Source organism: Anolis sagrei, chromosome 3 (assembly GCF_037176765.1).
Source record: "Anolis sagrei isolate rAnoSag1 chromosome 3, rAnoSag1.mat, whole genome shotgun sequence".
Taxonomy (NCBI): Eukaryota; Metazoa; Chordata; class Lepidosauria; order Squamata; family Dactyloidae; genus Anolis; species Anolis sagrei.
In genome coordinates, this window is record NC_090023.1 from 195,815,659 (window position 1) to 195,828,072 (window position 12,414).

The 12,414-nt window shown below is 36.2% G+C and overlaps 1 protein-coding gene across 1 annotated transcript in view; it reads right to left on the reverse strand.

Moving 5' to 3' along the window:
- Positions 1–12,414, reverse strand: part of DOCK1 (dedicator of cytokinesis 1) — a 530,863-nt gene that overhangs the window by 386,915 nt on the left and 131,534 nt on the right. Inside the window, exons 22-23 of the mRNA XM_060768624.2 lie at positions 11,534–11,659; positions 9,576–9,684 (exon numbers count right to left, since the gene is read on the reverse strand). Coding sequence (XP_060624607.2) covers positions 9,576–9,684; positions 11,534–11,659 — 235 coding nt within the window. The remainder of the gene's footprint in view (positions 1–9,575; positions 9,685–11,533; positions 11,660–12,414) is intronic.

Below are 12,414 nucleotides of genomic sequence, written 5' to 3' on the forward strand. Positions count from 1 at the left end.
GGATACAGGGGCACTGTGGAAGGGGCCAAAGTGGAGGATATTCTTTAAGTTAAAAATTCCCACTCACCCTTGAATTTCAGAAATATGGGGAATTGCACTATATACTTCTCCCAATAAATACGAAGATATTGTGTGTGTGTGTGTGTGTATACACACACACACACATGAAGGAGGGGTGAGAAAAAACAGTGAGAATGTGTCATACAAAGATGTATTTTAAAGACACACAAACCCCTCCACACATACATACACACCAATATAATAACATGATTCAGAGAATCATAGAGTTGGAAGAGACCTCGTGGGCCATCCAGTCCAACCCCCTGCCAAGAAGTGGGAAAACTGGATTCAAAGCACTTTCTTACTCCAAAGGTACAACTTTTCTGATACTTTATATGTTCTGATAAAAACTCATGACAGCGTTTCAAAATGTAATTTTAATCCTTTTTGTCTTGAAATAAGCAACTTTCCTCTACTTAAAATAGATTCCAAGCAGACAAAGAAGAGTAAAACAAACAATTGGGGTTGAGGTAGTTTCTGTTTATATTGTTTTTAACACTGAATTATACAAGTACTTCTAGTAACTCCACTAATGGAACAACAGTCTTCCTGTCATATAATATGCAATTTGAAAATTTAGAATTAATGCAGTTTGATATCCTAACTACTATCACTCCATGCTATGGAATTCTGGAATGTGTGGTTTGGTGAGACATTAGAACTCTTTAGCAGAGAAGACTAAAACCCTTGTAAAAAGACTAAAACCCATGATTTCATAGCTTTAATCCATAGTAGTTAGTGATGTCAAACTACATTATTTCAACTGTATAAATACACCTTTAAAAGACTATTCGGCTCTTCAAAAGAGTTGGCATGAAAAGTCAGTATTTTCCTACTAGGCACACTCAAGTCTCTCACCATGCCTAAAGAAACTATTTGGATGCCTGCCACAGGATTCTGATCAGAATACAAAACATTGCAATGTCTCTTTCATTTCACCATTTTGTTAATATAGCCCTATTGTTTTCAGGATTTTTTGTTATTTTCCTTCAACACAACATACATCTCTAAATATATTTGGTTATAAAAATTTAACATTTTCACCAATCTTTTTTTTAAAGTTCAATTATAGCAATACATGATATAAAGCAAAATTTAATAGTTTTGTAAAAGGAATGAATGATAAGACCACAGACAGATGCACCAGTTAATGTTTCAGATCTTATTAAATTTAAATATAGTGAGAAAATGAGAAGTAAAAAGAGAAAGTCTAAATGGGTTTAATGAGAGAGCCTGCTAACATTGTACAAGGTCAGTACTAATTTTATGAAGGCTAAACAAGGAAAGCAACCTTTATTCACAAGCTGTAGCCGAAATGAGACTAGATTAGTGGCATCATTACTATCTTGGCTATTCCCAGATGATGGCATACAAGGCTACAGGGATATTAATTTCAGGCGACAGTCATCAAATACCAGTGCAACATCAGGAACAATTACCAACAATTAAGCAGTTTGTTAACTTCTAAAATTAACATTTTTAATTAGAATTATTAACATACATGTACAATGCTGAGCCAAAGTTCATGTCCCCATTCCCTTCATTACAAAAATGAATTGCCCTAAAGACAAAGTGGTGTTTTCTTAATCATACAGCAAAAAATAAAAATAAAGATTCACTCTTAGGTACTGCAAAATAATACCAAATTCTACTTTACTGGAAATTATAAATATCATACACGTTATTTTCAAAAGTCTTAAACATAGAAATTAGAAAACCATTTATAGGGGAAGACTAGAATTTTGAAACCAAAAGATTGGGGATGATCAATCCCAGAAAGAGGAACTGGAAAGGAAAGGGTTTCTTTTGAATCCCTGGTTGAAACCCCCTTGGTTCAAATGAATTCCCCCTGCTTACAAGCAAAACATATTTCTTCTTCTCCTACATTAAAATATTCAGCAAATATAACTATGGAACAACAAACACAATGAAAAAGAGCCAATAGAAACACAGTGGCCACTGGTTGTTGTCCAGCAAAGAAACAGTACATATTACCCAATAGTAAATTCTTGCATTTTCAAGTTAAGTTGCTAAATCTAATTCCCCAACTGAAGCAATCCCTATAAATCAAGGAGCCCCTGATGTTGCAATGGGTTAAATCCTTGTGCTGGCAGGACTGGAGACCGACAGGTCGGAAGTTCATATCTGGGGAGAGCATGGATGACCCCCCCCCCTGACAGCTCCAGCTCCCCATGCGAGGACATGAGAGAAGCCTCCCACAAGAATTTTAAAACATCAAAACATCTGGCATCCCCTGAGCAACGTCCTTGTAGGCAGCTTGTAGGCACACTAGAAGCAACCTGCAGTTCTCAAGTTTCGTGACACGAAAAAGGTGGTTCTCAATCTGTGGCTCCTCAGGTGTTTTGGTCTACAACTCCCAGAAATCCCAGCCACTTTACCAGCTGTTAGGATTTCTGGGAGTTGAAAGCCAAAACATCTGGGGATCCACAGGTTGAGAACCACTTCTCTAAATAAATTGACTTGTAAATCATAGACACAGTTACTCCAATCACTGGACTGAGTCCTAGGTGTTTAGAAGCTCAGAGACAGTTGATGGTTATTACACAACTCAAAGGTAAATATTTCCACTTTTCCTCAAGGGAATTGTCAGTTTCATGTACACTGACAGAGAGGTTTCACCTCAAGGATCACAGCTAAATCCAAACTCAAGGCTATTTCACAAGCTTGCACTTCTTATTAGAAGTCTATTCTGCTGGACAGAAAGTTGGCATCCCATGGAAAATATCCCACCCTCTTGGATAAAAACAAATAAAATAAATGTATATAGAGACTTAATCCTCTTTTCAAAAATTCTAGGCCAACTGAAGTTATTTTTCTACTTTTTCTACTATGAATAATTGTGTTGTGGATTTCTTCGGAATAAGACTTGGGTATTATAATTATCTATTAGTGTCTGTGATTGACAGTATGCCATTTTTGTTAAAGAATAAAGTATAATCAAGCTGACAATTAACAGATAGAGCATACTCATTATTTCTTGAGTTGCTAGGGCATAAAAAAAAGGGAATGTATGCAATGGTGAGACATTGATCCAGTTCTATACATAGACCAAGCCAGAAAATCAGAAAATTGTAATGTCCTCAAAATTCATTATCTTCCTCAAGGATGGAAACTATCTCCACTTAATTATTATTTAACTTACACATACTGTAACAGGCATTCATTCACACCTCCTATTGGGAACAAAGACAGACACTTCTATATAACTGTCACATATTCCCCATCTCTACCTGTGCTTTTTAGTTTCACAAATGTTTCTGTAGAAGTTTTGAGTTTGCCTTGCTGATAAATCTATTTATTATCCCATAATGGATGTATATGAGTAGTAAAGCCTTCTGAGAGGGATTGTGTTACAGCTGGTATATTATCACAACCTCCATAAACCAGCAAGGGATGCAGAGGAGTAAGCTGTGGGGACCATGTTAATATTTTTTCTCTTTCATACATACAGTCACTACTTTGCTTCTTCTTTATGGCATATTCTTAGGATAGCAAGTTCAGCTCTTCCAGTAGTTATGCTACGCATCTGCACCTGTAACAGCAGCTTGAACAATATGGAGCTCAATGGTAGAACATTAGCTTTACATATAGGAGTTTTCTTGAATTACAGCTGCTACTAATAAAAAAAAACTGGGGCACATCCCCACAGGGCAAGAATCTACATAAAATTTTGCATACACTCACTTATATCTATACAGTACAACCCCCGTATCTATGGGGGAATATGTTCCAGGATTCCCTGTAGATATGTGAAATTACTGGTAATATCGAACACTCTATTTTAGTGCTTGGAGCAAAAATAGAGCATTCATGATCCGCCATTTCACCTACTCACTTCTTCCTCTGCTTTCTCACCCGGGAGATGGAAGGGCAGGTCCCCTTCTCGCCCTTGGTGACAAGCTCCTAACATTGCTCTCTTGTCCAGAGGAAGGACAAGAGATTTCCCATCCTTCTCCCTAGCAACTAAGCCCTTGCTCAGCTTCCTCCCCTAGGAGAGCATGGGACAGATTTCAATCTTCCTCACTAACGGCAAACATTCATGCAGCAGCCTTAGGCTTCAGAAGTTAGTAATTGTGGTGGCAATTCTTCTTGCTTACCTCAACCTCAGCCCCAAGCTGTTGTCTGAACAGCAGATTAGTGAAACTATAAGTATGAGTTCAGTGGATATGAGGTTCATCCTGTATACACATATTTAGATACTTATTAAAATTTATTCAAACATACATTTCACATTAGGATAATTTCTTTGCTGAACAAAATCAAGTATTCTGTTGATTTGCAGATCTAGATCATTCCCAGAGGAAAATTTACTCTGCATAAGCTTAGAAACAAAGCTTCCATTATCCCCAATAGAAACTGTGTTTTATTCTAAGCTTAATTGCAAGACAAAGCTGAAATTTTCAGGACAATGTAAAGCACATGTGGTAATGTGCCTTCTCTTGAAAAAAATGCAATACATCGAGGGAGGACTCTATTGACACCAAGGGTGTTTCCACATGCATACTTACAAAGGAAAAATTTCAGGTGCTCTTCTACCATGCCAACTAAACTAAAGGATGAATTTAAGTGGTCACCAAAGCAATGGACAATGGAGAATAGAGACAAGATTCTCAGAAACTATTTTGAGAATGAGTCAGATGTTCACAGGCCTAGAAACTCCCAGCATTTTTTATTTAAAGAATTGTAGGCACCCAGATTAAAAAGATACTTGGGACTTCCTGATACTTGGGATCATATACTGGGAAGATTGCTAGTCCTTATGATTGTCACTGTCAGAAAGGTTTCCAGGGTTTTGAACAGGAGCTCTACCTTCTGCCAGAAGATGCCTGTGAAGTAGGGCTGTCCAACCACGGAAAAATTTGTTTCTAAATTCGATTCGTTTTTTTTTTGGGGGGGGGGGGGTTGCGTTTCGTTATTTAAAAGAATTCCGAAATTTTTCTTTTAAAAAGTTCGATATTTACAAAATTTCGGAAATTACGAAACAATTTCGAAACAATAACGAATCGATTCGTTAATGGCGGACGCGATTGCGCAATACGCTAAAAAACCCTCCAAATGGGACAGGGGGAACTTCTGAAGCTTCCCTCTCCCTCTGTTGTTGACTGTTGGTGAGATATTTTTTTTTATCACTGATAAAACAAACAACGACTATAAAACTTGCACCAGACATACGGAAATAATAACAAAATAATAACAAAACAATTTCGAAACAATTACGAAACAATTTCAAAACAATTACGAAACGAATTGGAAAAATTCGTTTTGTTTTTTAGTTGCTCCTGAATGGTTCAATATCGCTTCGTTATCAAAAAAATAACGAATTAATAACGAATTACGAAATTAACGAATGAAACCGCCCAGCCCTACTGTGAAGCATATACTGACCTACAACCATTTCAATGCAGTTAGACACAAACTATCACTCCTTCCAGAGCTCTGATAGGTTGTGGCTGTTCATAGCAGACAATACAGGAATAGATTTAGCAATAGTAAAAAGGTACCATCATATGTTCAAAAGTAAGCATCACAGAACTCTATGGGACTTAGTTCCAGGCCACTATGTCTATGGACTTCCATATCTCAATATGGAAGTCTATAGACATAACCATGCATAATGCCGTCTGTACACACTATATTTTTAAGACTCGCAATAGAAATGACTGTGGTAGGAGTGGGCAAAGTGTGGTCCTTTACAGGCACTGACAACTTTTGTCTTCCTTTAATTTGTTTCTTCCTAGATCCTCCCTTTTCTTTTAGAAGCATCCATGAATGGCAACTACCTTTAAAATAGGTACTAGAACCCTCTTCAATTTGCACTAACATAAAAAATACTCTTTAAAAATTGATTGTTCTGAGTCTCCTCTTCTTTGGGTGATATTTTTATAAGTTTCCAGAGAAATGGAGGTTTCAGTTACAGAAAACTGGTCCCTTTGCTCACCCCAGTTGCCAACCCTACCGAACACTACAGAGTTGCATGCAATACATCCTGGTTTCCTGCTGTCAGAGATAGAAATCAGTGAACAGAGTACTTTTCTTTTTATATTATTAATTGCTTCCATTCGGCCATTAAATATAGGAAATTGGACTGAATGTTAAAATTATTAGTCATGTGACAAGAGTTATTAATTTGCCACAGACATAATGGAGAAAGGCTATCTGTTGCTTTTAGCAGAGCTCAAATCCTATTTTGCCTTCTGTTAAGTGAAGTCAGCATGTTCACCATGGAATATTTTTTGTAACCATCTAGGCATCCCACAGACTGTCACAGGAGGCTCAACCACCATAAAGTTAATTATTCCATAATGAAAATGACACAGTTCACAGACAGAGTTATTACCGGAAACAAATTTCTCATTTATTTAAATGACTAAGTACTCTGTAACAGAATACGAAAAGACTATTTTCTAGGCCTATCTGAATTAATAGAACTGTAATTTCACAAATAATCAGTTGCTCCCCACAATGAGGGGATCTGGACAAAGGACAGAGGGGAAACTACAAGAGAGAAAAAGACTCAGCATACATTAGGTCTTTTCATTCATTTAAAAATGAAAATTATTTTGGGCAGCTCATTAGGGTCTAACTTTGCCATTTATTATTCTCCCATCTACACCACTGCATCAGCAACATATCAATGTATTCTTAGAAATATTCATTTCAACTCATACCAAATATTCCACCAAGTAGCAATGTTTCACCTGCCCTATATACTAGAATTTGTAGTAAAACAGTTAACCCCCACCCCCAAAACTGGGCCAACCTATCCGTGGATAAACATGGGAACTGTACCCTGACTCCACCCTGACCACATATTTACCCTGTATCTTTAACCATGCACACAATTTCCTTAATTTCTATTCAATATTTACATTGGCTTTGCCTCTTTCTATCCATTCTATATACGTCTTCCATTTATTTTTATTTCTTCTATTTTATCCTTCTGTGTATCCTCCCAAATTACATATGCTATAATTTTGGATTGGACATGATCATAAATATAGTTATTCTAATTTTCTATAGTCCATTTGTTTTCCTATGCCTAGGCTATTACAGCTTGTCCTGCTCAAATTATCTTTTTGAATAGTTCTTGTTCTTTTGTATTAATCTTGTTATTCCCTAACACTCCCATTAACATTAATACTACATTCACTCTGAGCAGTATTTTGAATAGTTTTTCAATTGTTTCTATTATTTTTTCCATTTTTATTTTTGAACATTCTCACCACAAATGGGTATACCAACCCTTGCTTATACCATAATGCCAGCACATTGGACTTATCTCTTTTATCATATACTAGCCATCCCCTGCCACGCGTTGCTGTGGCCCAGTCTGTGTATATGTGTTTTGTGTGTGTATATTTGTGTGTATATATTTGTGTATATATGTGTTTGCGTATATATGTGTGTGGTTTTGTACATACATTGTAATGTATGTGTTGGGGTTTTTTTGTTTTTTGTTTTTTAAGTCTTTTCTGTTTTTCAGTGTTTTTATGAGTGATAGTCACTCATTGGCCTATGTGCATTGTGTCCAAATTTGGTGTCAAATCATCCAGTGCTTTTTGAGTTATGTTAATCCCACAAACGAACATTACATTTTTATTTATATAGATAGATGTGAGTTGGCTGGGGTCCTATAATATTTCAATAAGAACTTTATTTCCATTTTTTATGTTTTTCCATTTTAATTTTTTAATTCCCTTCATTACATTCTCTATTGTTTGACCTGCCAGTGGCCCTTCTTTCTGCCATTTAGTTTATAGTCATATATTCACCATCCTTGACCAAGCTTATCTTAAGGAGGGACTTAGAAGGGGGTTTGTCTTACTCATCTTGCATGCCACTATCTCCTCCCCCTTTGAATACTTAGCAATGTGATCTCTTCAGGGAAAACATAACTTCCTCTTTAAAGGTATTTTTATTGCCCTGGCAAGGCCATGTGGTCAGTTCCCCATATTGGCCTGACCTCCTTTTGTCTTCTCTAAGAGTGAGGTGGCATCTTGCCATTGTCCAGGCAAGATGTAGTAGATACAGTTATTTTATTATTTTTTCCTTTTTCCTTACCCTTAGAAGATAGCTCAGTGACGCTAGTTAGCTCCAAGAACCTTTCCTATCCAGAATGAATTTCTTTTCTCTTTGATAAACATATTATTTTTGATCCTATGAAGTTTTGGATCTGCAATCCTGTTCCATCCTGTTGAACGGAAACCAATCCTTGCTCACTACATGTAAGTTTCTGCTGCTTATGAACTGCGCATCTGCACTCTGCTATTTTTTTGTGGAATCACCACCAGAGAGGGTTATTGTGAGCCTAACAGCTCCTGATTCCCAACACATTTCCCTCTGCAAATCTTCTCAAACTGGCAACAGAAAGTAATGGTGCCATTTTGAGAGGGTACGTCTTTTCTTGAGTGTGACTGCAGAAGAAAGCAGGGATATATATAGTATAAGATTCTGGGATGCTGGTGAGGATGGGGGGCATTTTCATGTTTTTGGGAGTCAATCAGATTTTTAAGGTGATGGGGGGGGGACTTGAAAATAATTTCTATTTTTTGAAGTGCATTGGAGGACTATTGATTGGTTCTAGGTCTCACATTGTCGGAGTATGAGGCCACATGTGGGAGGCAGGCCACACTTGCATGACCCTCATTTACTTCGGCTATGTATTCACACCAAAATCTAGAAGCACACAGTGACTCCTGATCAATGTATACACATTTTCATTTGTACTAATCTTCAAATGGATTTTGTAATAATAATATGCTTAGATTCCTTTTCCAGGAAAGAAGCAAGTATCTTAATATTGGACCATTGGGATTCATCATGATTTCACTGCAATGAAATCACTGCAATGTTGTAATGTTGCCAATTATGAGGCTACCATTACAGCCACACAAAAGAAACACCATTTATAAACTTGATATTAAACTACTAATGCACTGAAATACCACCTTCCAGCTTCAACTAAGAATCTTAAACAAGGTAATTTCATTACAGAACGATATTCTACAGCACAAAATCCCAGGCCCTTGAGAATAAATACCCATTTGTCTAGGCAGAACCTAAATGTAATTGTACAAAATAACTAGGAATTACTAGGCTTCTCCAAATTGGCCAAGCGCTTTGGGATTTGGCAGGAATTCTATCTCTTGTAATCAACATTACTTCTAATATCCATATTGATCCATGCAATGTTCTTCCTGTTGTGGTAATTTTCTTATGAATTTCCAGTATTATTAGCTCTATAAACCCACTGTATGTGTACAGTTCTCCTGTTCTGATGTTTCCAATATAGACTGCAGGAATTGTCACATATCTGTAGGTGTCTCAGATACTTCTCTCTTTTTTAAAAATCTAAATAATGTGATAACTTATCCTCAATAATTATACTTCATATACAAGTCTGAAGAACCATTATTTCTTATTATGAGACATATTTTTAAAATCATATCAATATGCTGCATTAACATTAAACCACATTCCTCTTCAAAACATACCTTTACTATAACAGTCTGTTCAGAGGGGCTACTCATCATCTCATTAATTGACTTAAAGAGCTGAAGCAAAGATTCCCTGAAGTCAGCTTCACCTTTGTTTTCATAAAGCCTGAAAAATAAACAATATGAATGTAGTTATAATATATAATATTTTCTTTTAAGGGTATTCTCAAAAGCATACTTTTCATAAAAACAATTTTCTGATCAGTGGTTTCAGGCGAAATGCAATGGATTTGACCAATACACTACATTTCAAAAGTCTGCTCTAGAGATGTTTAAAAAATCAGGAACATTTTTATCTTAGATTAGTTTTTTGTGTCAGAAGCGACTTGAGAAACTGCAATCCACTTCTGTTGTGAGAGAATTAGTCATCTGCAGGGGTGTTGCCCAGAATACGACCAGATGTTTTACCATCCCATGAGAGGCTTTTCTCATATCCCCACATGGGAAGCTGGAGCTGACAGATGGGAGCTCAACCCATCTTGTGGATTCAAACCACTGATCTTCAGGTATGCAGTTCAGCCAGCACAATGGTTTCATCCATTGTCTCACTGCGGCTATTTCATCTAAAATTACAAAGGGTGACTGAACACACCAAGACCCCCCACCAAAAAAATGTCAACTTTTATGAAATTTTTCCAAGTTCATGCCAAAAAATGACCCACAGGAGAACTTGTGTTTTATACAAAAAAGGCAAATTTTGTGGGGAAAACCCCCCTGTGTTTTGTGCAAAAGTGTACTTTTGCAAGCCAAACTACATTTCTGCACAAAATAACATTTTGGAGTTGTTGTTGTTGTTGGGTTTTTTTTTTAAAAAAAAAAACTAAATGCAAAAGATAATTTTACAATGTAGTAAACCTTTCCCAACAGGAACTTCTGAAATTATTCAACAAAAATATATTCCAATAATGCTATTTATTAGATCATCTCTATACTATAGTCATTCTAAATTTGTTCTCTTGGAGGGCATTAGATACATTAAAAGTGTTATAAAAATATTCTTACTCTGAATCTTGTCCATCAAGAAATGGATGGAAGGTGATCTTTTTTTAAAAAATATTCACAAATATATGGACAAAGTACAACAAATATAAAAATGAACCTCATCTTATAAGATGAACTACTGAATTCACACGGTTTTTAAAGAATGGAACATTCATTTGTTTACTTATTTACTTACATACTTAGTTACTTCATTTTTACGCCGCCTTTCTCACCCGAGGGGACGCAAGGCGGCTTACATCTCCAGCAAGAATTCAATGCCAGTAAAAAACAACAATAAACAGTGACATTGCACTAAAACTTGAAGATTTGGCTAGGTATTCAGATACACTTGAAAGTATCCTTTTGGACTATAATAATAATAGCTTTATTCTTGTATCCCACCACCATCTCCCTGAAGGGACACAGCTTACACATGGCATCAAATACTAAAAACACAAACGCAATTTAAAAATACAGTTGAAAAAACAACTTAAAAACTCAATCAAAACAGCATAATCAACTGGTTGTGGTAAGCTACCGTAAACATGGCCACACTGAAAACGATTGGGCATGGAGTGGGATTAAGTGCAAATCTGGGCATGGAGTGGGATAAGTGCAAATCCCATAGGACTAGGGCATGGGATAAAGTGCAAGGCTGCAAAACAATTGCAAAGATCAGATAGGGACTAGGCTTGTTTGAACAGCCAAGTCTTCAGATCCCTATGGAAGGAGCACAGTGTGGGGACTTGTCTAATCTTCCTGGGGAGGGTGTTATGTTGTGTGACTACACACAAAATAAAACTGATTTAATCTTTATCAAGAAGTGGAGAAATGAATAATATGAAATTATCCACAGGCATTTAATCTGAGTGTAATAAATAGATGTAAAATTTCCATCTTATATGAAACAAAACTCTCAAAAACTATAATAAAACCATTCGAAATGTGTGATATAATGATGGGGGTAAACTTACTGGTTGAACAAGATTCTTGACCGCACAATAAATTTGAAGATGTATTCCAAAGATTTCATAGCTTTGAATAGTTGATCTGTAATTCCAGCATTATCCACGTAGGTTCTTAAAACTTTTGTCAGTTTCCTGTGAAAAAAGGTAAAAAAAAATCTAAAATACATCCGCACACTGACATATAATAGACACATGAGTTGAGAGTTCAAAGCAATCCAGTTCTAGTGTCGTAGAAGTGAAAAACAACTTGAAGGAACTCAGCAACAACGGAACCATTTTTTGAAATAGATGAAATGGAAGAATCATTTGCTTTATAGCATTGGTTAATCCTATCTGCTGAACAAAGGGTTAGAAGAATATCCAAAACCCCTTGAAGGTAACTTAAACTTGATTGCTGTTAAAGTACATGGCACAAGACTGCAGATCTTGTTTCTTTAGATATATGCACAGTGCCTAAGGCATGCAATGAACTTGTGGAATAAACATTTCATGGCACAGACTTCATCTTTCTGCATTTTGAAAAATCCCTGACGATAGACTACAGAAGCAATAATGAAGCCTGGTGCCTACATAGGCTTCTTCTTCTTCTTCCAAAGCTCCTTCACATTCATGATAAGGTCCCTATAGGACACTATACAGGTCTAACATTAATTTGTTACATAGACAAGACTGAGACTAATGAAATAAGAAAAATGAAACTACTATTTATGAATTAAACTTGTAAGATAGCTTTCTAAACCTGTTCTTAAACTCCAGAAAGAAATAGTCACAAAAAGACACACATTTAAAGGACAAAGTATCACTTCTCTATTTAGGATTGCCATGCACCCAACATCTTTTCACTATTTTTCCCTTATGCTGCTTTGCTATGCAAATATATGTTAAAA